At 41.8% G+C, this 24,661-nt stretch overlaps 6 protein-coding genes across 7 annotated transcripts in view; 3 read left to right on the top strand and 3 right to left on the bottom strand.

Moving 5' to 3' along the window:
- Positions 1-109: 109 nt before the first annotated feature.
- Positions 110-2,089, bottom strand: RB195_014147 (uncharacterized protein; the record flags this gene model as incomplete). The annotated part of the gene is made up of 1 exon (XM_064204287.1): positions 110-2,089. The coding sequence occupies one exon, from the start codon at positions 2,087-2,089 to the stop codon at positions 110-112; it is 1,980 nt and encodes a 659-aa protein (XP_064060168.1).
- Positions 110-13,203, bottom strand: RB195_014146 (uncharacterized protein; the record flags this gene model as incomplete). 2 transcript variants are annotated; one of them, XM_064204286.1, is made up of 3 exons in its annotated part: positions 110-2,183; positions 2,285-3,192; positions 12,997-13,203. In XM_064204286.1, 3 exons carry the CDS (start codon positions 13,201-13,203, stop codon positions 110-112), a joined length of 3,189 nt encoding a protein of 1,062 aa, XP_064060166.1. The 2 variants fall into 2 exon arrangements, with proteins under 2 accessions (XP_064060166.1, XP_064060167.1); XM_064204285.1 differs by lacking the exons at positions 110-2,183; positions 12,997-13,203 and having other exon boundaries at positions 2,281-3,051.
- RB195_014144 (uncharacterized protein) lies at positions 13,046-14,482 on the top strand (the record flags this gene model as incomplete). The annotated part of the gene is made up of 4 exons (XM_064204283.1): positions 13,046-13,157; positions 13,223-13,400; positions 14,050-14,188; positions 14,318-14,482. The coding sequence occupies 4 exons, from the start codon at positions 13,046-13,048 to the stop codon at positions 14,480-14,482; spliced, it is 594 nt and encodes a 197-aa protein (XP_064060164.1).
- On the top strand, positions 13,880-14,287 carry RB195_014145 (uncharacterized protein; the record flags this gene model as incomplete). Its single annotated transcript, XM_064204284.1, has 1 exon — positions 13,880-14,287. One exon carries the CDS (start codon positions 13,880-13,882, stop codon positions 14,285-14,287), a length of 408 nt encoding a protein of 135 aa, XP_064060165.1.
- On the top strand, positions 14,412-14,702 carry RB195_014143 (uncharacterized protein; the record flags this gene model as incomplete). Its single annotated transcript, XM_064204282.1, has 1 exon — positions 14,412-14,702. The coding sequence occupies one exon, from the start codon at positions 14,412-14,414 to the stop codon at positions 14,700-14,702; it is 291 nt and encodes a 96-aa protein (XP_064060163.1).
- Positions 14,703-24,248: 9,546 nt separating this feature from the next.
- Positions 24,249-24,661, bottom strand: part of RB195_014141 (uncharacterized protein) — a gene marked incomplete at both ends in the record, with an annotated part of 42,708 nt that continues 42,295 nt past the window's right edge. The window contains one exon of the mRNA XM_064204279.1: positions 24,249-24,468. Within this exon, the coding sequence (XP_064060161.1) occupies positions 24,249-24,468 (220 nt within the window). The remainder of the gene's footprint in view (positions 24,469-24,661) is intronic.

The raw sequence follows: 24,661 nt of genomic DNA, 5'->3' as shown, positions 1-24,661 counted from the left end.
CAAGAGAGCATAGCGTTATTTTCGATGACCCGCAAAGCAGCGCACATGTGCCCTATCGTCCCCTGTGACAGTACTTACTTACTTACTTAGATACTTAGATGGCCCGTCTTCACTCGACGTGCGGGCCCCAGCATCTCTTCCACTCGTTTCGTTCCCTCGCCATTGTCATCCAAGATGTTCTCAAGCTTCGTGAGTGACGTTGACGAGGTCCTTGAGCCGTATCCAGCTGAGCTCTTAGCTGGTCCATCCGTGCAGCGAACACATCACTCCATCTCGTTGGCGGTCTCCCTCGGGGGCGTTTAGCGTCCCTTGGGATCCACTCTAGCGTTCTTTTAGTCCATCTATCGTCGATTCTTCTCATGATGTGACCGGCCCATCTATGTTTTGCTTTCGATACATATTCCGCTGGGTCGCGAAGACGGGACATTCCTCTTAAGTCGGAGCTACGAAGACCGGCAAGGTGTTGTGTGCGCCGGTTAAACTTCAGGAGACATCTCTCAAGGGCTCTGTGGGTAGTAAGTAGCTTCCTAGACGTGGCCGCGGTGTCTGCCCACGTCTCCGCTGCGTAACAGAGCGCTGGAAGGACTGTCGAGTCGAACAGATGGGCACGAAGATCATGGTCCGTCAGTTGGTCCGTAGCTTCCCTGACGGCTGCGAATGCTGCCCATGCTGCTCTCATTCTTCTATTCAGTTCTTCCTTCAAGTCGTTTTCCATGTTCATAGAACGTCCGAGGTATACGTATGACGGAGTTTCCACGATTTGGGAGCCTTCAAGTTGTACTCCTCCGTCCTCGCAGTGCGCGTTCTTTATGAACTGTGTCTTCTTTCTGTTTATTCGTAGTCCTATTCTCTTCCCTGCTTCGTTCAATTCGTTGAGCATCGTTTCTGCTTCATTGGTACTGCTCGAAAAGAGAACGATGTCGTCCGCGAAACGAAGGTTCGAAAGAAATCTTCCATCAACACGTATGCCCCTTTCTTCCCAGGATAGTGATTTCATTATCCATTGCAATGCAGCCGTGAACAGCTTCGGCGATATAGTATCGCCTTGTCGTACCGCCTTTCCAATGGGTATGGTGAGAGGGCGGTGGAAAAGCTGTATCCTAGTCGTGCATCGTTCGTAGCAATTGGCTAATGTCCTCACATACGACGCGTCCACACCTTGATCGACCAGCGCTGACAGTATTGCATTCGTTTCTACGCTGTCAAAGGCTTTCTCATAGTCGACGAAGGTTAGAACAAGGGGCAGGCGGTATTCCCGGCAAACCTCTATGACCTTCGACACGGTCTGGATGTGGTCCAAGCAGCTGAACCCTTGGCGGAATCCAGCTTGTTCTTGAGGCTGGGCTTCATCCAGCGTCCTAGATATGCGTGTGAGGATGATCTTGGTGAATACTTTGTATAACACGCTCAGCAAGCATATCGGACGGTAGTTCCGAAGGTCCTCTCGGTCACCTTTCTTATGGATAAGAACGGTTCGCGAGGTCTTCCACTGGTCTGGGATCCTTTCTTTCGGAAGATAGGATGTCATGTGCGCTGCTAAGATTACATGAAGCGGATGGCCATCAGCCCGAAGAAAGTCTGCTGATATAAAATCAGGTCCGGCGGCTGTGCCAGGTTTCATGCTCTTAATAGCGACTCGTACTTCCGAAGGGAGAATCCGTGGTGGAGCTTCGCCAGTGGGGATGATTGGGCTTGACACAGGAGTTGATGAACGGAAAAGGTTCGAGTAGAACCTCTCCGTAATGATTTCTATCTCACGACGAGAAGACGTGCGAGTCCCGTCTTCTCTCAGCAAGGTTGCTAGCGGAATATTATATTCGCGGAGATCCCTGCGGCACTTCTTTAGGCTCGTTCTTCTTTGTGCTGTTTCTAGAATCTTCTTCTGCCTGTACTTCAAAAGATCCTCCTGCAACACTTTTCTGCAGCTAGTGTTTGCTACTAACCGCTCAATGTGCGATGCAGCCGGATCAAGCCTCAAAGCCCTTCTTCTTCCTAACAATTCCTTGGTGGTCTTCGAAATTCGATCCAAGTTTGTCGTGCGCGACTTCGAGGCACGTTCAGCACAGGCTCGTAATCCTCTGAGCAGCATCTCGTAGTCCACGTTTGGGTCCTCCTCGATGTGCCAGTCACCTTGGGACAGGGAGTCCCCGAGTACGCAATCGTCGTAGACGACTTCTTTTCTCCTTCATTGCCGATAGCAGATGTTCTTTTCCATCGTGTGGCTAAGTCGTATTTTCGCACGAAGGAGACGGTGATCAGAACCACTACAAAAGGATGGTACTACTGAGACGTCAAGTAGACACCACCTCCGGTTGGTGAGTATGTGGTCGATCTCCGCACGAGTCGCGCCATTGGGCGATTCCCATGTCCACCGACGATGATCTTTTTCATGAAAAAAGAGTTCCCATGAAAGAGGCGAGCGGCGGACAACAGTCCGGCGAGACGATTGCCATTTTCATTCCGGTCCCCTAGTCCAAATCTTCCAATCCTGTATTCCTCTCCTGTGGCCTTTCCTAGTTTTGCGTTGAAGTCTCCGACAACGAATTTGTAAAAGGACTTCTCGTTGTGGACTACTTCCTCCAGTTCCTCGTAAAACGCGTCCAATTCGGAATCATCAGCTGCTGATGTTGGTGAATAGCAGTTGATGATACTGATGGATTTTTGGCGCAGAGGGCGGAGGCGAAGAATGGCCAGACGAGGTGACAGGACCTCGTGAGAATCGACGAGATGGACGACAGATGGGTGCACAACGAAACCAACACCGCCTACATTTCGCGACGGAACCTTCTCTCCACGAATGACGAGTGTACCGTCATTCATCTGTCGTACGTCGCTCCTTCTGCACTTGGTCTCCTGCAGAGCAATCACGTGAAATTTGATACGCTCTGCAGCTCCGAGAAAGGCATGCAGGTCGGCGTGGAAAACTGTTCTCGCGTTGTAAGTACACAGTCTGAGACAGTCTCCATGGCGAGTCGTGCGTGTGTCGCCTTGGTCCAGAATCAATGACGTCCTGAGCAACCTGAGATTTGATCGCCTCTCACCGGTCGCCATACCGTCCGACGTCTGAGACGGCAGGGCCCAGTGTGCAGGGTACTGAGGCAGTGAATATGCTGGAGTGGCAAAGAGACTTTTCCCCAAACTAAGCAGCCATGCCACGGCGAGCTTAGCTTTCACCACAGGTCGTCGCCCAACCTATATGGATCAGGGAACCACCTTGCGACATTTTGCCAAGACGGTGGTGAATCTTAGCAGTGGTTTACTCTTAGCTAGGCTTCCGATTCCGAGAATTCGGAATGTCGGATGTGTCGAACTCCTTCTCAGCTTGGGAGACCCTGCCGGAGGAAGAACCTCCGCTGTGCATCGCAGTTCGACGCCCAGTGTCACCTCCAAGCCACTATGAGGCGGTAAACCGTTGTGACAGTACCTTAGCGTTTTTTCCTGTTTCCGGTAACTTCTCTTTTTTTCGTATAATAGGACATGAATAGGATAACGTGCGTTACTACGTGTAGTCCAACCATGCATCTGCGATCTAGCCGTGGGTCGTATTGTCGTTTTAGTAATTAGAAACTTCTGCCTCCTGTTGCTCACAGTTGCGCATTTTACGGTTTTTTTTCCAACAAGCAATGCGTCACAAAAATTAGGAAAAGAACCATCAGTAACATCAAGTTCATCTTCCATTACCATAATGTGCGTGAAAATGACATTCCAAAAGTTCAGGCAAAGATTTAGTCTACCTTTTTCTGAGTGACATTTGGAGTGATATGAACTTCACCAACAAGTTCTTATGAACAAGCCTCTCAAAATAGAGAACCCATTTATCTGTAAACTTCGAAGAACTGGAGCAGTAACAATATCTGTGGATATAAACCACTGCGAAAAATTACAGAAGCAGTTAAGCAAGAAAAAAAGATTGTTATGTAGGAGATTGAGGCAATTCTAGGTGCACATTACATAATAGCACCGTCAGTAAGGTATGGTGTCTGGTTTGGTAGTACATCACCATATATATTCCCCAAAGCATTGAGCAGTGACAGAGTCGTTCATGTCCAAAAAGCTCCATTTCCATTATTTGGCGCTGCGAATGAAGTCATCGAACTCGGAAACTTCTAGTTCCACTACACGCCAATGAATCATAAATTTTTGTAGCCTCAAGGTTAAATGCTGTCGAATAAATCAGATAATTTCGTTCTTTGTGTCACCTAAGATAGTGCTTGCAGCAAATCCCAGCATGCCGCCGGTACAGGTACGAAATCCTGGACGCTGCACAATCAGAGCATTCTATTGCTTAGTGTGAATTCTGTTCCACAAGTTCCACCCTTATATGCTTGGGTCCGCCACATACTACTCGTAGCACTCAGGGCTGAGCTTCTGTCTTGTACGAATCCTCGATTTGCCTCAACCAAATCAACAGATATGGAAAGTAATTGCAGCACACTATACGAGTGTAGAAAAGAAAAATAAGAAAAAAGAAGCCAATGAGATATAGAAGTTCAGAAAAAAGGTTGTAGTACATAAGAGTAGCTTATGAAGTTGATTTCGTTAGCTTCTACATGAGAAGTTTAAAAATGAAACGTGGAACTAATCTACAAATTTGAGGATTTTTTTGAATATTTTTCCTGCTCCAGATCTACATAACGGGTAGACTGTTTTCTAAACGATGATAAGGCAATAAGAAGAATTGACATAAATATCATGATATGGTATATATTATGCATGATATGACTTACCAGTCTGAGCGTCCAGCTAAAGCCGGACTTCAGACATTCTGTGGTGTTTGCTTCGCTCGCCTTCACTGATCAACGAAAATTAATGTTAGTGTTATTAGTTCTACGAAATTGGACTTATGTATCTCCAACAACCTTTCTTCCTTTTTTATATTATAACTAAATGCGAAAGATTTCATAGTCTTCTTTCTAAACGCGTCAGTTCTACATTTGGAGAACAATCGAACTTCAGCTTCAAACACTCCTTATCAATATATTATAGACAAAATTTAATAAATTACGCGAAATATGGGTCCTGCTCCTGTTTTCTATAAACAGTTATCAAAGATGATGTTTTGGCATAAAATGACGTGAAAGACATCCTACTGATAAAGATAACGTTCCACGTCAGATCACATCTTGCTACTATTTAAGCAGCCGTTTGCATGCGTGTTTCCACTTTCTGAGAACGGCATGCTACAAACGTGAAGCGAACGAAGAAGGAAATGAGTACGCGGAGGAGCCATAAAGGAAACGCACAGTAACCAAGGCTATGAAACAACTACAAAAAATCTTTTTTTTAATCATGCACACAAAGTTATTGCACACCAATCCGATGCCGGTGGACCCGTCGCACCCCATTTTACTGCTTTCTGGCGTCGAGGCACCAACCCAACGCCGCTGCACCCGTCGAAGCCAATTTTGTAGCTATCTGGCGCCGGCGCACCAATTCGACGCGGCTGGACCCGTGGCAGCCCCTTCTGCAGGTATCTGACGCCGGCGCGCCAATCCGACACACACACACACAAACACACACCACACACACACACACACACAAACACACACACAAACACACACACACACACACGGACTAAGCTCGTTATTATACATCATGATATTATGATAGATGATAAAATGACATAGGATCATGATCCTGACAACTTTTGTTAGTTTTCGAAGTTTTTGGGAGTTTACCAGTATCGATAGTTGAATCAATGTGGAACATTTTGCAAAACTGAGAGAGATAGCAAAAAATTATGGCTATTTTATCAGGTATTATTGTATTATCCAAATACCTGCAATTGCCTATCTGTCATTGTGAAAAAGTTGTCGCCGTTCTAACGCTCAATTCCTTTTATAAAAAGGTTTTTTGTGTTTTTTTAATTAATTAATTAATTAATTAATTAGACGTTGTGAAGCGTTCCTTAGCTGTGGCCAGTCCCCGTTTTCTGGTTTTCCTCGACGATTACTCCGCGCGTCTATTCCCTTGGTTCGCCTTAGATTGGTAACATCCCTTCTACAGAATGTGGAAACACCCGTGCAAATGGCTGCTTAAATAGTAACGAACACTTTACGTAATCTGACGTAGAACTTATGTTTATCAGTACGACAATGCTGTTCACGTCATTTTACGTCAAAACATCATTCTGTGATAATTGTAGGGAAAAACAGGAGGAGAATACTTCGAGTGATGCTTTCTATTTTCTATATTCTATTTTTGTCTGTATAATATCAGTATCGAGGGAACTGAAGTTCAAATTGAATGACTGAAGTTTGAGTGTTCCCAAATGCAGAAGAGACGCGTTCAGAAAGAAAAGAAAGAAAAAAAGGAAGAAAGAAAAGAAAAAGAAAGAAGAAAACCATGGAATTTTCCGCCTAAGTTTACCAAAAAGGGAAGAAGAAAGCGTTGTCAGAATAACACAAATCTGATTTCACAGAGAATTCCACTACATTCAGTTTTCGGGCAATTTTGGTCAGTCAAGGCGAGCGAAGCGAACACCACAGAAAATTTGAAGTCCTGCTAAAGCCGGACGCTTTCATTACCATAGGTTCGAGTTTCGAGTTCGTTCTGTAACCTCTCGAAAGAATTTCTGCCGTAGAGATAGAGATTTCTGCTCCAAGTGAATCTGCAGTAATCGTGCTTTTTAACCTGGTGAATCCTTTCTTCGAAATAATGTTCATTTTATTTTATCACATCCTTTACCTACTGATTTTCTTGCTACGTCGGAATACCTTAAAGGCTTCACCCCACGAATCTGAGGCGGTACGGATTTCAGGTGGAGTATTCGTATACGGCATAGCAGTACAATGGAGAGGGGGGGGGGGAAGTTATTCCGTCCATTTCTTCCCAATTGCCGTAAAAAACGGCTCGGAAGATGCGGCGCGCACACAAGGCTTGCGCGCTCCAATCGAACTTGTTGTAGGAAGTAGCGCGCCGGAACGCTCGAAGCCGTATCTTCTGGTCCGTTTTTCACGGCAATTAGGAAGAAATAGACGGAATTACCCCACTCTCCTTAATCTAAGATCTCGTATACGAATACTCCACCTGAAATCCGTACCACCTCAGATTCGTGGGGTGATGCCTTTAATCGAGAGAAGTGGTGACGCCCTAATAAAAAGGCGGCCCTCAATACGTAAAATGGAACACACATCAAGAAATAAAGGAAAGAAGATGCTTGGGAATGCGAAAAATGTGAACCTCTAATCAACTTTTGGTGAAAGGTGAAAGAGGTGATTCCTAGTCTCCAGACACCATAATTTACGCAATGGATGGAAACATAGGGAAATGGTTTGTAGTTGGAACAACAACTCAAAAGCACGAGAAGAGCCACAGAACCTTCTGGTTTAAACATGTGGTGGGGCAAGCAGCTGAAGAAAATTATAAAAGAAAGAAGATGGAGCGCATAAAATTCGAAGAGCCCATCAAATTTTTTATTGTTGTCACAGTGCATACAACATTCTTCTTGGGTGAGATCACGCAAAATCTTCTTTAGAATCTGGCAAACATGAAGAGAGAAAGCGTCACAGAAAAGTCTTTATAAGGACAACAAGCGCCGGTAGAAAAAAATTTACATGTAAACGAGCGTTGATGTACATACAAAATAGAAAGGACAGAATATTTGTAGGAAGCGGCAACGTTTGGCATTTTCGATTTAGGAAATCCCAAACCCCACTTTTTCTCTGAAGACGACTGAGGGCAAAAACCGTTAATGCAATCAAGCCCTACGCATGACAAGACTCGATAAGACTTTGTCACGATCTCATTACGAGAACGCCATAGCTGGGAAAATAGTGGCTAGTTCCCAGGAAAGACAAGTGCATACCATGTAGTACTTAAGTAATAGAAAAGTAAGTAAGTCATAGAAAAGTAATGATAAATTTGTGCTTGCGAATGCCGTAGTCGTGCAAAAACCACAAAAAAAAGAAAAATAGCTTATATTTTCACCTAAGGTGTAAAGAATGATAATTTTGTAGTGCAGGGACTATGATGACCGTTAGGTTGAAAAACGGAAATGGAAAGAACTCAAATAAAGGGAAATTGTTCACCAGCCCCGCTAGTTGGTGAGAGTGGTCAGTTTATTTTTCCGCTAGCAATTCTTGCGCGGTGAACTCAGGGCGATATCGATGTTTGGCAAGGAGGGAGATGGTGTTTGATGAGATATGCATAGCATCAAAAACCTCGAACCATCCTGAGGGTTCTGATAGAGATGAGGCCGTCGGAGCGTCAAGCTACTAATAAAGTTGCACAAAAACCTTCTTAGCACAGCAAAAAAAGCTAAAATCAAGAACTCGAAAGCTTTCTCTGTAATAACTGAATTGACATTTCGTCTCTTGATAATAGTTTCATGAGATATTGTTTGAAAAACTAAGAAAGATAAGTATTGCGAGCAACTAAAGAAAGATTTGCTATAGAAATGTAATTGCAAAAAAAAAGCGAAGGAGAGAATTATGGTTATTTCAAGAATTTGTTTTATACATAGAAAAAACCGATCTGGATTTTCCCTCACAAAACCTCGCCTTTGATTAAATGGAGAAGAAACATTAATATAAGTATATTCAGTGAAAAGAGAACATTAGAATGAATACCTTTGAAAAGGACAAAATAAGAAATGCAACACAATCATCAAGGGACCACGAATATTAGTGACGGAGGGCCTGTGTTCGCATTTTCGCATTTTGATCATTTTTGCTCGATGCGACTTCAAATCGCGGTAATTGTTAAGATTCCACGTTCTTCATGATAATATCATGTGGAACACCCTGCAGTACAAGTTTTTTTTCCCATCCGTACTCTACTCAGTGTTCCTAACGGAAACTTTCATTTCCTCTTTTCGAGCGAAAAACATCAGTTAAACTGAAGTTTCCTTTGATATCAAATAGAGATAATTTTTTATGATTCTCTGTCAACAGTAGCAGGCAGTCCGCTAAGGATGAACTGAGAAGTATCTGGGATGTCAATCCACTTCGGATGCACCAACGTTTTACTGGAATTCGGAAACGTTGAGGTTGTAGAACGCGTGTTAGCCTATACGATAGTACCAAGTCAGTGTTCTTATTATTCCAGACAAGTTTGACCCCAATTCATTGACCATGGAGAGATGAAAAGCTTGGTTGGCACTGGGGTGGTTTCGAACCATCGATCGTGAAGCCACCTCATTCCAGCTGCGCTGCACCCCAGAAGTGAGGAAATTGTGACCGATATCAAGGTCATTGTACCAACGCTCAGGGTAGATTATTTTAGCGTAATGAAACCTAGGGTCGTGCTAATAGCGAACAAATCTGAGTGCGGGAGCTGGCCGAATGAATGAGGCTTATTCGAAGAAATGAAATAGGGCGAAGCGTCATGCCTAGCAACTAAGAAATCCGTACAAAAAAAATCTAATACTAAGATAGTAGCAATATATGGTAGTATTACCAATGGTTTCTTTTTTTAATAGGTGGTAATAGTAGTAACAATGCTAAATAGTCACAAAAAACAGTCGATCCATTTAATAATAGTAAAGATGTGCAGTGATAACAGCGAGAAAAATGATTGAGAATAATTAATAATTAATCATATATCCTCCAATTGAATAAAAAAATAATTATGCAACAACAATAGCAATAATAACAATAGGGTTAATAATGCACAACAAGACAAGATATATACAGTAAACGATTACAATAGCATGAAATAATAATATAGAAAAATAGTAATCAAATATCCGTTTGTCAGAACAAACTGCGAAAGCATCATTCTCTGATCACTCGGCAAGGATTTGGCAACGAAGCCAATTTGCTTGAACAGAATGTCCGAGAGTTGAGTTTTCCCCTCTATCTTTAAATTTCCTCAATCAAATTGCACAAAAAAAAACAGGCATACTTAGCTAATCCTATGCAGTTCAATGTCATTCCACAAGGAAATAAAATGTCAGATATGTGCACTTCCCCTCACTTAAATGATCCGTCTTCAAATGAACATGGAAAAACGTTAGAAAATAAAGCCTCTCGAAGGTATTTTTTAGCTGTTCAAGTCGCACTAATTGCTTGTCCGCTGAAATAGGTTAGAAGTAAAATAGGAGCGAAAGTTCGCGAAAAGACGTTGGCGAATTCTGAGAAGAAGTTCGTTGCGCTCCACTTTGAATAGAGTCACATACGAAGTCTTCGAAAGGATACAAGAACTAAAGCAGTGCAAACAAAATTCACACATACTTCCAAACTTCCCCAATTTCAGAGTTCTCTTGCAGAAAAAAAAATGATCAAAGATAAGCTCTACAAAACCTTGTGAGTTATCGTCTCGAATTACAACTAATGGGAGCAACTAACAGAGAAAGAATAGATTTCTAGATTTTGGAAAGGGAAAGTTGCGGCAGGAGAAATTTTAGTCCAGTATTCAAAACATCTTCGCTAAGTTGTCTAAATACCAATCCTCGAAAATTTTGTCAAGGAAATTTAGAATAGTTTACGCCATTTTCATACAACTACAGATACGGATTTAAAGCGTAGTGTGTCGAGGACGTGGACAGCATCTATCGACTGAAAGGTACTTAAAGGCAAGGTATTACGTTAATTTACTATGATGGATTTATAGCTCAACAAAATTGTCTGAATTGGATTTGCATGGAGAGAAAGCGTGCTCCGCACGCGTTTAAGTTAGCTCGGGCTTGCTGAGAGTTCTCTACTGGTTCCCGAGTGACGAGGGGAGCTATTAAATCCGCAGACACTTATGGAAAATCTGCAACCACCTGTGCAAAATTTGCACGGTTCTGTTTTCCTTTCTTGACACCACCTGTGAGAACCTGCACCAAATGTAGATATACGTTTAACAGTTGGTAACCTATAATTCTGTTCTTCTTCAACTTTCGCTTTCAATGATCCTGTCAAAACATCTTTATTCAGCCCTATTATTATATCAACCTTTACAAACTGTGTACGTGCGCAATTTGCAGAGGTATACATTATGATCCTAAGAACATTTTCTACAGCACAAAATGAATCAGGCTGAATATGATTACGAGGAAAATGGAAATAGAAATGAAACTATGGAATGAATGCACCTTGAAACACAGATATGGGGAGTTTGAGCATTTAGCCTTAAACGCGAACATTGAGTTTGAACATGTTGGGGAATTGTACAGTTAAGTACTCCACGCATCTCATGAACATTTCGGTCAGCTGAACGAATAACTGGGCAAATTGAAGCGTGTATGGTATATACATATATATATATATATATATATATATATATATATATATATATATATATATATATGTATATATATATATACATATATACGCTTTCGTTTTTATCTGTTCTTAGTAAAGACGAACGGGCACTTGAGTTAACGCCTTAGAAGCGTACGAACTATAGAACTCGCACTGTTTCATGGGAAAACTACACATAAAATACAAGAAAATGCTTCCGTCCAGCATCCAGAGCCCATACACCGAGAGGTCGAATGCTTGAGGGAATCATAGAACAAACAAAAACAAACATCAGTCTCATAATATCGCGTTGCCGGTTGCTATCAAGTGAACAGGCTGCCCTGTCCAGACTTCTGCGACCGTTTGCTGCATTGCGGGAAACACGTATCAAGGATGCCCCCCATCATCAGCACCAGTTACGCCATCTACTGCGGCTGATGAAAGGAAAGTAGGATCCGCGCATTAGCTGTGAGGAATCACAACAAAAACACAGTCAAGAAGTTTGGATCAACTTCGTCGAGACGTCAAGATGATTGCGGAACTCAGAGAACGCAGAGAACTTAAACTCTGGATCTTACTCACGCACTCACGGAAACCGCTGAGGTTTATAACAAAGACGCGTTTCACCATGAACATGTTACGTTGATATTCAAGATAACAAGACGGCAGGCGGTCATTATTGAAGATGATGGCAACGCTTCAAGCAGCGCGAAGTTACAACACGTTCTTAACCTTTTATCGATATTAGCTGCATCCTGCCGACTGCGACTCCGCCCTAATAAATGCAAGCAAATATATGTCTCCTCGGCACCCTTATTGGGAATCAGAGTGGACGGACAATCTATTGAACTCGTGGATGATTTCTGTTAATTAGGCTGTATGCTAAAAAAAAAAACAATTGGTGCAAAAAGTTGCTTCGGGTAAAGCAAGGCAACTGGGCACTTCTGCAGCCTCAACTCCCTAAATTTGTATGTAGGTGAGCGTTGCATTTTTGCTCTGACAATTACAATCTACGCCCGGATTCATATCTACTGCAGGGTAGAGTACCCAACACCGAAAGGCTAATTCAACACTGTTGTTAACGACTGCTTGGAACTTGCCTTATCGTCATTAGTAGATTTGACTCTGAAGTATCCACTGATAGGAGAATGTTGTGCTGCGAAATCTAGATATAGCAGGCCATTGTTGCAATACTGTCGCTGTGAGCTTCGTTCACAATACGTGAGTAATTGGCAAAAAGGAAGGAACAGCAGAAGTGCAATGTTGGAGCTGCAGAACTTTCCGAAGAAAAACCAATTCCATACATAAAGACATGTTCCTCTATATTATTGTCTTCGTCGCTACAACACGAAAAGTTGCAGGAAAAAAGGGTATGTATTCAGAACGAAGGACCATATATAGCTATAGTAACTTATTTCCCTTCCCATGAGATATTCCGCTAAAGTTACCATTCTGACAGCAAAGGTGCAACGGAGAAATTTGACGATTGACAGCGAGTTCGGACAGATTATGAAGTGCGAACAAGAAATTGCGGCTTGGGTAGGATGTGCGGGAGCGCTCACACAAATCGCTGTTACTCAATCGCGTCAACAAACTGACATGCCATCAAACGAAAGAAAACAAACAGAACACTGCATCTGCAAAAAATACATAACTATTTCATCGATAACTCAAAGAATAGGAGATTAGGTGCAACAGAAATTTAATTAGACTCAACACGTAATGTTTATGATCTTGCACTTCCCCATTAGAGACAAAATATGTCAGATTTTTATTATCGTCCTTATTATTTTTATGACATTATTATATTACTTCTACAACGGTTTACCACCTCGGCATGGAAGTGGCATGGAAGTGACTCTGGGCGTTGAACTGCGATGCACCGCGGAGGTCCGTCCTCCGGCAGAGTTTCCCAAGTTGAGAAGGTGTTCGGCACATCCGATATGATATTTGCCACATCCGATATCGGAATCGGAAGCCTAGCTGGGAGTAAACCACCGCCAAGATTCACCGTCGTCTTAGCAAAATGTCGCATGGCTCCCTGATCCATATAGGTTGGAGACGAGCTGCAGGGAAAGGTAAGCTCGCGGTGGCAGGGTTGCTTAGTTTGGAGAAAAGTCTTTTTGCCCCTCTAGCATATTCATTGCCTCAGTCCCCTGAACACTGGAACAACAACCTGTCGTTTCAGACGTCGGACAGTATGGCGACCGGTGAGAAGCGATCAAATCTTAGGTTGCTCAGGACGTCTTTGATTCTGAACTAGGGCGACACGCACTACCCGCCATGGGGACTATATACTTACAACGCGAGAACAGTGTCCACAGATGCTGACGTGCATGCCTTTCTCGAAGCTGCTGAGCGTATCAAATTTCACGTAATTGCTCGGCAAGAGGCCAAGTGCAGAAGGAGCGATGTACGACAGATGAATGACGGTAGGCGGTGCCGATTTGTTTTTGCTGTTGTCCGCAGCTCTACTCTTTCATGAGAATTCCCTTTTCATGAAGAAAGATCATCGTCGGTTGACATGGAGTGACACCCAATGGAGTGACTCGTGCAAGATCGACCACATACTCACCAACCGGAGGTGATGTTTCCTTTAACAAACCCGATCATCTCAAAGGAAACCGGACACAGCCTCCAAACCAGATTTTATATCAGCAGACGTTCTTCGGGCTGCTGGCCATCCACTTCATGTTATCTTAGCAGCGCACATGACATCCTATCTTCAGAAAGAAAGGATCCCAGACCAGTGGAAGACCTCGCGAACCGTTCTTATCCATAGGAAAGGAAACCCAGGGGACCTTCGGAAAGACAGTCCGATATGCTTGCTGAGCGTGTTATACAAAGTATTCACTAAGATCATTCTTACGCGCATATCTAGGATGTTGGATGAAGCCCAGCCGCAAAAACAAGCTGGATTCCGTCACGGTTTCAGCTGCTTGGACCAGATCCAGACCGTGTCGAAGGTCAAAGAAGTTCGCCGGGAGTACAGCCTGCCCCCTCCCCATATCCATTGGAAAGTGGGTACGACAAGGCCATTCTATGTCGCCGAAGCTGTTCGCGGCTGCATTACAATGGATAATGAAATCACTTTCTCGGGAAGAACGAGGACGTATTGATGGAAGATTCCTCTCCAACCTTCGTTTTAGGGACGAAATCGTTCTCTTTTCGAGAAGTACCACAATGAAGCAATGAAGCAGAAACGCTGCAAAGGAACTGAACAAAGCAGGGAAGAGAACAGGAATGCGAATAAACAGAAAGAGGACACAATTCATGAAGAACGCTTACTGCGAGAACGGAGGAGTACAACTTGAAGGCTTCCAAATCGTAGAAACTTCGTCATACGTATACCTCGGATGTTCTATGAACATGGAAAGCGACCTGAAGGAAGAACTGAATAGAATGATGAAAGCAGTATGGGAAGTATTTGCATCCATCAAGGAAGCTACGGACCAACGGACGAACCAAGATCTCCGCGCCCGACTGTTTGACTCAACAGTCCTTCCAGCGCTTTGTTACTCAGCGGAGACGTAGGCAGACATCGCTGCCACGTCTAGGAAGCTACGCACTACTCGCAAAGCCCTTCAGAGATGTCTTCTGAAGTTTAACCGGAGCACACAACACCTAACCGGCCTTCGCAGCTGCGAATTAAGAGCAATGTCTCGCTTTCGCGACCCAGCGGAATATATATCGAAAGCAAAGCATAGATGGGCCGATCACATCTTAAGAAGAAGGATATACTAAAAGAACGCTAGGTTGGATCCCAGGAGATGCTAAACGCCCTCGAAGGAGACCGCTGACGAGATGGGGTTCTTCGCTACACGGATGCACCAGCTGAGAGCTCAGCTGGATACGGCTCAAGGATTCGTCATTCACGAAACTTGAGAACATCTTGGATGACGATGGCGAAGGAACGAAACGAGTGGAAGAGATGCTGTAGCCCGCACGTCCGGTTAAGAGGTGAAGAAGAGTGAATTGATGCAGAGGTTGGCTCCAGGATATATTGACCACAGCTACACGTGCGCTATCGACAAGTTAACAGTTTTACTTTCATCCGATTCAGGATTAGAATTTTCTGTACAGATTTGCAGGAAAGGATCTCACGTAGAAATCTCCCACCTAGTAGGAAAACGACCTGTCAAATGACCAGACGAATGTACAAAGAAGGTCAACTTTGTTCTATAAAGTTTAGGTAAAATCCGGCAAGCTCTGTCCTTCCTTGAACTCGTTTATGAGTATCTTCAATAAACAAATGGATAAATAATTAAAAGAACACAAGTTGCTGCCTGCTCTTCATCGTCTTTCTCCCTCCGGTATCAAGGCGGAAAAAGTTTCCAAAAAAAACCTACAACGGTTTGCTTGGACACGTAAAAACTACACCGTTACAAGGTTTTCCTCCAGATGATTACTGCTCAGCACTGATTGTTGGTTGCTAAAGATCAACAGTAACACCTAGAGTTTGAAACTCAGAAATGAAGATGTCACCCGAAAATCATCGCAAACTTTTTGGAAGTAGTTGAACATTAAAGGCATCACCCCACGAATCTGAGAGGGTGCAGATTTCAGGTGGAGTATTCGTATACGGGATGGGAGACTATGGAGAGGGGGGTGATTCCGTCCATTTCTTCCTAATTGCCGTAAAAAACGGCCCGGAAGATACGGCTTCATTCGTTTTGGCGCACCATTTTGTACAAGAGGTTCGATTGGAGCGCGCCAGTCTTGTGCGGCGCCGCATCTTCCGGGCCGTTTTTTACGGCAATTAGGAAGAAATGGACGGAATCACCTTCCTCTCCGTAGTCTCCCATCCCGTATACGAATACTCCACCTGAAATCTGCACCACCTCAGATTCGTGAGGTGATGCCTTTAAATAGCCCGAGAATGGTACTATTCGGGAGATGACAAGGAAACGGCAGATTGTAAATATAATTAAATGATGATAAGCGTTGCTCCTTTCAGCGTCTCTGTTCGAAACAAACAAACGTTTCAATAAAATCACAGAAATTCCACTCTACGGCTATTTGTAATAAAAAAAGAAACACAGTTATACTGTGAGAGTGCACAGTCACTAATTACTACGCCATTGATGAATGCGTAATTAGAGTGCGTCCTACGTAGTGTTCTAAGAATAGTAAAGTATCTTAGAAGTTGTGTTTGTGTTCATCGGTAAAGTTAATATTAATGCAGATGGAAATGAGGGAAGCAAAGCAGGTGCAAATCTCGAAAAATAGTCGGTACGTAGGTTGATCGTATTAAAATTGCACCTGTTATTAACAAGAAGTGGATGTTTACCAGTGAAATAAACGTTTAGCGTTAGCAAAAGTGGACATCTGTCGATGTAGCTGGAATTTGGCGGTGTTATATGTATACAATAATGTATAATATGATAATTATAATACAATCATATGTACAATTTCCGCAATGTGTAACGAATATTCATCAAAATAGAGTAGAATTCCTGCAGAATTTGAGTTACTTATGGCTCCACGCGCACCGAAAAACTGTTTCATTTCCATAGCGGTAGGGCAGAAATTCTCAAACTTCCGCTCCTCGTTCTCCACATGAAATAACATAAGATAGAAGTTGTTCTTTTGTCAATTGTTCTTCACTAAGGTTCTTCTCATATTTACTAAAAGTACTATATAAGCGCTTTGACATTCAAATATCAGTAGAAGGACACAGCGGAGCAAGTAGAGTGGAACAGATCCAGTGTGCAATCATGGTCGTAGGATCGATGTTACAAGCCTTAAAGATTCAAACGCATGTTTTTCGCCGTCAGGTCGTTGCTGCATTACTCGACAAAAGAGGGAAATCGAATATTAGTGAGTTTGAAAGGGGACGGATGTAATGCAGTCGGTAAGAGTCTCACTCAAAAAACACTGACTTTGGCATTACCCCGAGGTGCATTGGCTAGACGCGTGTTCGAAAGCCCCAAACGATTTCGCATTGAATTGAACGCCAAACACTTCATCCTACATCTCCATGAGTTCGACGTATCTCTTTGTATTCACGTCCTGGTCATGCTTCTTAAAGACAAAGTGCGAAATACAGTGCCCTCACAATCTGGAGTTTGTGAACCCGTGAGGCACCTGATCCTGCTGCTGGGCCGTTGCAGAGGATCGTGACAGTGCCCCATTATCTATAAATCCATTGAAAATTCCAATATTTCACATACAAATCATATGATATTGTGTCAGACGCATTATATCTCATTCAACCATCTGATTACGATCATAATATTACTCCACGATAAAGAAATATCTGCTAGGAAGGCACTGGAAGCATTTTGGATTTCCGTCAGGGATCTATCCATGAATAACACCATGAATGTGAGTTATAAGATTGCCCAAACGTAGTTCCTTAACACTATCCGAACGCCAGTACTCAAGAATAGTGCACACTGCGTAGGTTACAACCGTTTCGGTGACGATCTGTAAGGACGGGGTTCACTATTCCAGCTAGTCGGTGAGACTGGTCAGTTTGTTTTCCGTTTGTAGTTCTTGCGCTTAGAACAATATCGAGGATTCGCAAAGAGAGAGGAGTTTGACTGCATATGGATAGTGTCAAAGACCTCGAACATTTTCAGGCCTTTTACAAAGACGAATTTGTCGAAATGTCAGGCCAAAAATGAACTTTCACATAACCTTTTTGACGTAACACTACGAAATAAGTACAGTCCAGAATCCCGAGGATTAAAGAAGAGAGGACTTGGAGATTATTCTAACATTTTCAGCTTTGATACAGTGAAAATTAGTTTAAAAACCTAAATTAAAGAATACATCTCTAAATTGCCAACTGCAACTACAAAAGAAGGAAGTGAGTTTACGCTGTAAGAAGACACATTTCTACAGGAATAGGATATTGACGTATCGAGTCGAGGACATTATAGAGTTTTTCTCGGGAAATTTATAGCAGGGACTTTTTTCAGATGAGTTTGAAAGATTGGTATGTGCTGATTTCATATCAAAAAGGGGCTATGGAGAAGTAGAATTTGAAAAAAGCATTTAGCAGCATGCGCAAAGCAAAATAAAGCAAGCAGTATGGTATGAGAAAAGTTGTGCGCGCGAACATAAAGCGCGAAGTAATAGGATTAGGCACAATCCTCGAGCTGACACATCGTAAATAATGATAAAGCTGTATACTTTCATAGAGGCTTACTACACAGAAAGTCTACCTTTTTTGTACAAGAAGAAGATGTTCAAATCGTCTGGAAGATCCACTAATTTTCAGAGAAACTTGAAATATTGGATTGTACCATAAGCTCGTCAAATTTCTTCTTTATTAGAGTTTTTTGTTAAATGCTGCAGCAACTATCTGTCGCTGTTTAACTCTCAACCGGTTTATTGATGTCGTTTCGTCAAAATCGTCCAGATCAAAGTTGTCATTTCCAAACCTAGTTCAATCTTGGTAAAATTTTTTCTGAGCTGTAGATTCTCCTATAATGCCAATCCTCTCATGGCGCGGATGTTTTCAGCTGCTAATCTTCAGCTGCTAGCGGCTCCGAAAAAAAGCGGAGAAGTGTTGATGAAGAAAATGCTAATTTTTGTTGTCTCGAAATTCCATTTTGAATTAGGTTATTTTCTTTCGCTCAGATGACTGAAGAAAATGATTAGCACCTTGACGTAGAGCATAAAAAACTCTTTTAAATAGTTTACACTAATTGTAAAATGATTGGAAACTTGCTCCTGAACAAACGCGAAAACAAAAACTCTACAAATTGATATTACAAGCTAATCAAAGAGAGATTTGAGCGATTTGAGCGCATTTCGAAAAGAATGCAGTTCTACAGAATTTGGATGATACGCAGCCGCTGGTATCAGAAAGAATTACTTGTAAGAAATAATTCAATGAGGAAACGTCTTGACAAGAAAAATATCGCTTGATAGAAGCGTTTTTCAGCCTCGTTACAGCGAGGCCACGATTAATAATGATTTCGACGGCAATTAAAATGCCAGCAGATTTGCTCACTCAGTGGAATCTATGCATCAGTGCCAATTTGTTCCATTTGTGTGCTGATGTTCTACTTTACTTTCGCAGAATTGTCTAAGATGCCGTAGTAAATATCTACTCCAAAGAATGGGCAACTTGGAAATCGTGCGTCTATTCATCCCGAGCCACTATATAAAATTTTTGCGCGACATTCGTTGGGAACTTTTTTCCTCATGCTGACGTGCGCTAAGAAAAAATCTAAGTTATTAAATTTTTGTCCTTGCAATGGAATCGGGTTCACTTACGCACTTACGCATGCACATGTATCAAGCATAAATTAGTGTTTTTCAACCATTACTGCAATTTTAAAGAAAAACTACTAAAAACTGCACTTGACATTATTACTACTATTATTATTATTCTCATATTATGTACTTATTACTAAATTAGGCATGTACCTAGATTGTGAAAGGACTACCCGTATAACACCACAATCGTCTTCTCAGGAAAACTGACTATGAGAGTTCGGGCAGTTTCTGTGTAAACGCTTCTTTTTTTTGCTGAAGTCACATTTGACTTCGAGTTTAATCTCTGCAAAATCGTTATAGTTTAACGTGCTGTAAACAAACAGCAAACAGTTATGATGTATGCCTCAGCAGGGAACTATGGCATGCTGATCCAGAGATGAGACCATAACCATATCAAGGCTTATGTTCAGAATACATGTGGAGTGTAGAGCTAGCTGGCCAACTGAGATTTGGATGGGAGAGAAAAGCGCTAGAAGTGAGCCAGTAGGCAACTAAGCTTAGCGGTCAAAAACATCTCAAGCAACATTGGTAGCCGGGTGGGTAGAGGAAGGAGTCAAGTACTTGCGCATTGCATAGAGTAAAACTAAAATATGTTATTCATGTCCTACTTTCAATAAAATACAAATAGTTACTTAGAATAAGATAAAAAACAAAATGTTTTTAAGCGTCACATATGTGCTCCAAAGTAGTCAGAGTAGCTCTACTAGTCACAAATATTAAGTCGTAAAAACATAATTCAGTTCCACAACATAAAGTACAACAGTAGCTGACCCCGTCATCGGGTCTTATTCGCCGTCCAGAAAACGAAGCACTTCTCTTCCACATGTGCTCCTTCGTACCACCTTCTCTAATTCTTGTTCACCCCACAAAAAAAAACAAAGAAAAAACAGTCGCTATGGTTCCGACTGATGCCCAAGAGAGCACTTCCCTTCCTTTCCTCCCTCTAATTTTTTTTGGGACGGACTCTGCATTTGATGATAAAGAACAGGAAATTCTAATAGCGCTGTCTAATAAATTAATTTTGCTTGCTACCTCTAAGAAATTGGGCAGTATGAGGTTTCATATTTCATATTCTTCTAGAAGAGAGCAAAGACCAAAAGCCAGGAACAACTGTTCTTCTTCGACTCTGACTGTGAAACACTGAGTAATTCGTTGGTTTTGCCACAAGAAGCCTGCATTTTTACAATATTTAAAAGCTTCGCAAGCCAAAAATGAATGCTATCGTTGACAAAGGCAAGATAAAAAAGCAAGAGTTCAGAAGAGAAATTAAGAGTGGAGGAAAGAAATACTCATACAAATCTGCTGAATAGGACGGAAGCAAAAAACTTATTATTTTTTATTTCGTTTGCCGTGCTGCGTAGAAGGTTGTAACTTCGATATCCGAAAATCCTCAAATTCCAAAAGTTTACATTTTTGGTGCACGTTTGAACGGAGTCATAAGAGTTAAACAATGATACTGTGAGGTAGCAGAGAAAAGCAATAATGCTAACCCTCTGCTTAAAACCTATAAATGTTTCCTTGGCGCACATATGCAGTTGCACTTCTTCTCCATGCATAATGTATATGCATGTGGTACTAATTTACAGAATCACTGTTCGCGATGTACCCTTCTCCAAATTGCAACCAAGGATTGGTGGCGGAATTCATGAAACAAATTCGACTTATTTCTCTCCATTCTTTTTGTCTTTTCTCGTACCCAGTTCGGAACGAAGTGCTGAGGAAATGACGGAAAAAAAACTAGAGCTTCACCATTCAGGAAACTTACAGAATACAACATTTTGTAACAGGAACATATCCGGGTTCATTCTTTGGCCGCTCTAAACAGTCGGAAGAGGCTTAGCTCACTTCGCATAAAGAGTAGGTGAAGCAAAAACAGAAATGTAGGCTTAATATACCGGGAAATAGTCAAACTTACAAATATCTGACCAATCAAAAGGCTTCAAAATGAAGTCATTCACATGAGCAACGTAAAACACCAACTTTTATTCAGTTGTTCAGCTTCGAAACAGCCGAGTGAGCTTGCTGGTTTGGTGAAAATGTCATCATAAGTACTTAGTCAAATTGAAAGAGCTTATTTTTATGTCGCAGAGGGGGCTAGCGAAAATCGCTGCCAATGCATCCTCAAACTACCCATGGTGACTGCGTATGCGATGCCACTGCACTCCAGGGACAATGCACACGAAATCTCCGCATGCTGCGCAGAGATGTGCGTTCCAGCCGTACTGTTCTCGCTAAGAAAAGCCTTTGAGATATAAGGTCGACCGCTTCAACGGTGTGACACAACGAACAATGTTCTTGTAGCCACTGAGGACGAGATTATGCGTACGACGATGAGGAATTTTTCAGGGTCAGCCTCCTAGGAACGCATATTACTCCTGGATGTAATTCATTATTTGTTTATTTGATCAACCAACAAGATATCCGAACACTTCATCCACAATGATTTGCAGGTCTGAGTCTCTATAGTCAGTAAAATCGCTGCATAGAAGGTAGTTATGTACAGTAAATAATTTGTTCATGGTTCCAAATATGTTCAAGTTCTCGGAATTATATTTCTGGTGAAATGGTCAAAAGAACATACTGCCGTGAAATTCAGACATAACATCAAACTTCAATAAAAGATTAACTGTCACCATGTTACGATGATAAATGCTTTTATTTCACATTAACGTTACGATTACGGTAAAATCCTTTTTTTTCACAGAACTCTTTCGTACGTCTTCAAAGGTGCACGGTAATGACAAGTGAAAAGTTTCATCCATATTACGAATAGACAATAACAATAACGAAGATGTATGGTAATAGTATTAGTGGAGATGCTATATCTTTGCCCTCAACGCTAAACAGATGCATAAGTTTGTGTAAATGAGCGATTCGCACGCATTCGTTAATTTCCTCTGAACCACAGTCGAAATGAAGCACACGTATACATCTCGATGATGAGATCCCTCAGCCATTTATTCATGACTTTATTGAATTCCTTCTTTAAAACTCATCAGCATAGTAAGAGCGAAGACCTTTGGAGCCAAAAATCAAGAGTGAAATGAAATCCTATCTCCCCTCCTAAATGGGCTCTCGGAGTTGTGCACTAAAAGCTAGAGAGAAAAATTGCGAACGCAGAAAAAGTTTCACATCCGCGACGCAATCGCAGATTTTTTTCGAAACATCTGGACTGGACCTACTTGAGCACCATTCAACCATGGTTAACAATGTTGTTGCCACTTGCGGCAGTCAGTTCTTAAAAGACATGCAGAAGTTTATTAGGTAACCTATTGACACATGCGTTGTAAGCCGTCTATTTATTTTTTTATTTGTTTACCCATATTTAAAGTGCCCGAGAAATTTGAAAAAAAACCATCATGACAGTGAAAACAAAGGTAAAAAAACGTTTTAAAAACATGCTACAGACAGAACAGCCAGGATGAACATCGGAAATTAACTTGTTGTTCCAAAGACGCTTTTAAAAATGCCTTAATGCAGCAAGCATGGTTTCATCATTTAGGGGAACCCAACAAGTGTAAATCTCTGGGGCAAAAGAGTAATAAAATGGCTTACAGTAGTCGATAGAAAGGAAAGAGTAAGAACAAGGATTCCACTCCCACTTGTCATTTTAAAATTGATGGTTCCATGCAGGCCAACTTATCTCTTTCAAAACAGCTGCTAACTCAATGGTGGTAGGAAAGGAGCGGAAGAATGCATCGAACAACCCCCTTTTTGAGAGTAAATGACTTACGAAAACTGTTAAATCTTACTAAAAGTCCTGGCGCGTTTCGCTACAAAATCTGGGAAGCATTTTGGAAGAACAACATAGTGACAGACACATAGAGTAGCGGCCAAAAATCAATTGACAAACCATTTTTTGAGAATTTCTTCTCTAAAAACCACTGAATCATCCCCAAACTTGCACCATATCTTTTATGCGGGGTTAGAAACTTATTCTGAAAAACGAGTTTACTTTGATTTTTTAGGATTAATATTATTTTCGGGAAACCGAAAATTGTCTTTTTTCTCTTTCCAAATTTTTGGTTTATCTTATGTATTTTTTGTTTTTCTCCCAGATGTTTTCTTATTTTACTGTTTCTTATTTTATTCAGATTATGGGTAGAACATTCTTAGCACGCCACATGTCAAAGAAGCTCTAAAATCCATTTTGCGAGGAATCGAGCAAGAAGTGAGACAAGTCGAATTAGCAAAACTGTTTAACGTCTTCAAAGCGACTCTCTCCGTCCTTCTGAAGAGAGTACAAACATATGGAGTAATTGGAGCAACGCCAAATCCAGGGCGGGCCCGAATGGTTACTCGAGTTACCGATAGAAACATTCTTCGAATCAGTCGTGCTTATCTTAGCCAATGAAGATATTCCCTCAATTAAAACTGCTCAAAGATGTCGAAGATGCATACAAGCTGCTAATCTCAGTGGAAGGATTCCTGTGAAGTATTTCGCTCATTTCATAGAAGAATTGTGTTACCCGTGTCAAGTGGGCTGATTGGACTCGCTAGCAGTAGAATGAAGTTTCATTTTTTGATGAATCCGAGTCCAACTTGATGGAAAGTGATGGTATAAATATATCAGGCGTCCAGTTGGAAAAATGTTCGATCCCATGTATCAACTGTTCACTGTAGAGCATGGTGGAAGAAACATCATCCCTTGGTGTTGCTTCAGCAACCATGGAATCGGAAATCTTCGCCAAATTCGTGGGGATTTGGATAGGTACGACTATGAGGATATCTTCGAAGCAAAAATGCGTCCATTTTCTCTTCAATTCACTGAGAGAAGACTCATCTTCCAGCATGATAATGACTCGAAGAACACATCTGGCCATATTCGTGACTGGTTCAACAGGCTTATGTCGATAACTCGTGAGTCATTCGGCATCGTCCTGGACTTGGCGTTGCTCCATATACGGCGTCTGCTTGCATTTTCTTCAGAAAAACGGAGATAGTCGCTCTGGAGACGTTAAACAGTTTTGCTAATTCGACTTGTCTCATTTTTTGGTCGATTCCTCGAAGAATGGACTTTCGAGTTTCATCTGGCATGGCGTGCTTCAAAAGTTGTAGCCATAACCTAAATGAATTAAAAAACAGTAAAATAAAAAAATGGGGGAGAAAAACACAAAAAGTACATGAAATAAACTAAAAATTAAAAAGGTGAAAAAAGAAGATTTTCAGTTTTTTGGAAATAATACTGAAAAGGCAGAGTAAACCTTTTTTAGAATAAGCCTCTAATCCAAAATGACAAATCTGGTGAGAGTTAAGAA

This window comes from Necator americanus, chromosome V (assembly GCF_031761385.1).
Source record: "Necator americanus strain Aroian chromosome V, whole genome shotgun sequence".
NCBI classification, from domain to species: Eukaryota; Metazoa; Nematoda; class Chromadorea; order Rhabditida; family Ancylostomatidae; genus Necator; species Necator americanus.
This window is presented reverse-complemented; position numbering and strand designations above follow the sequence as displayed.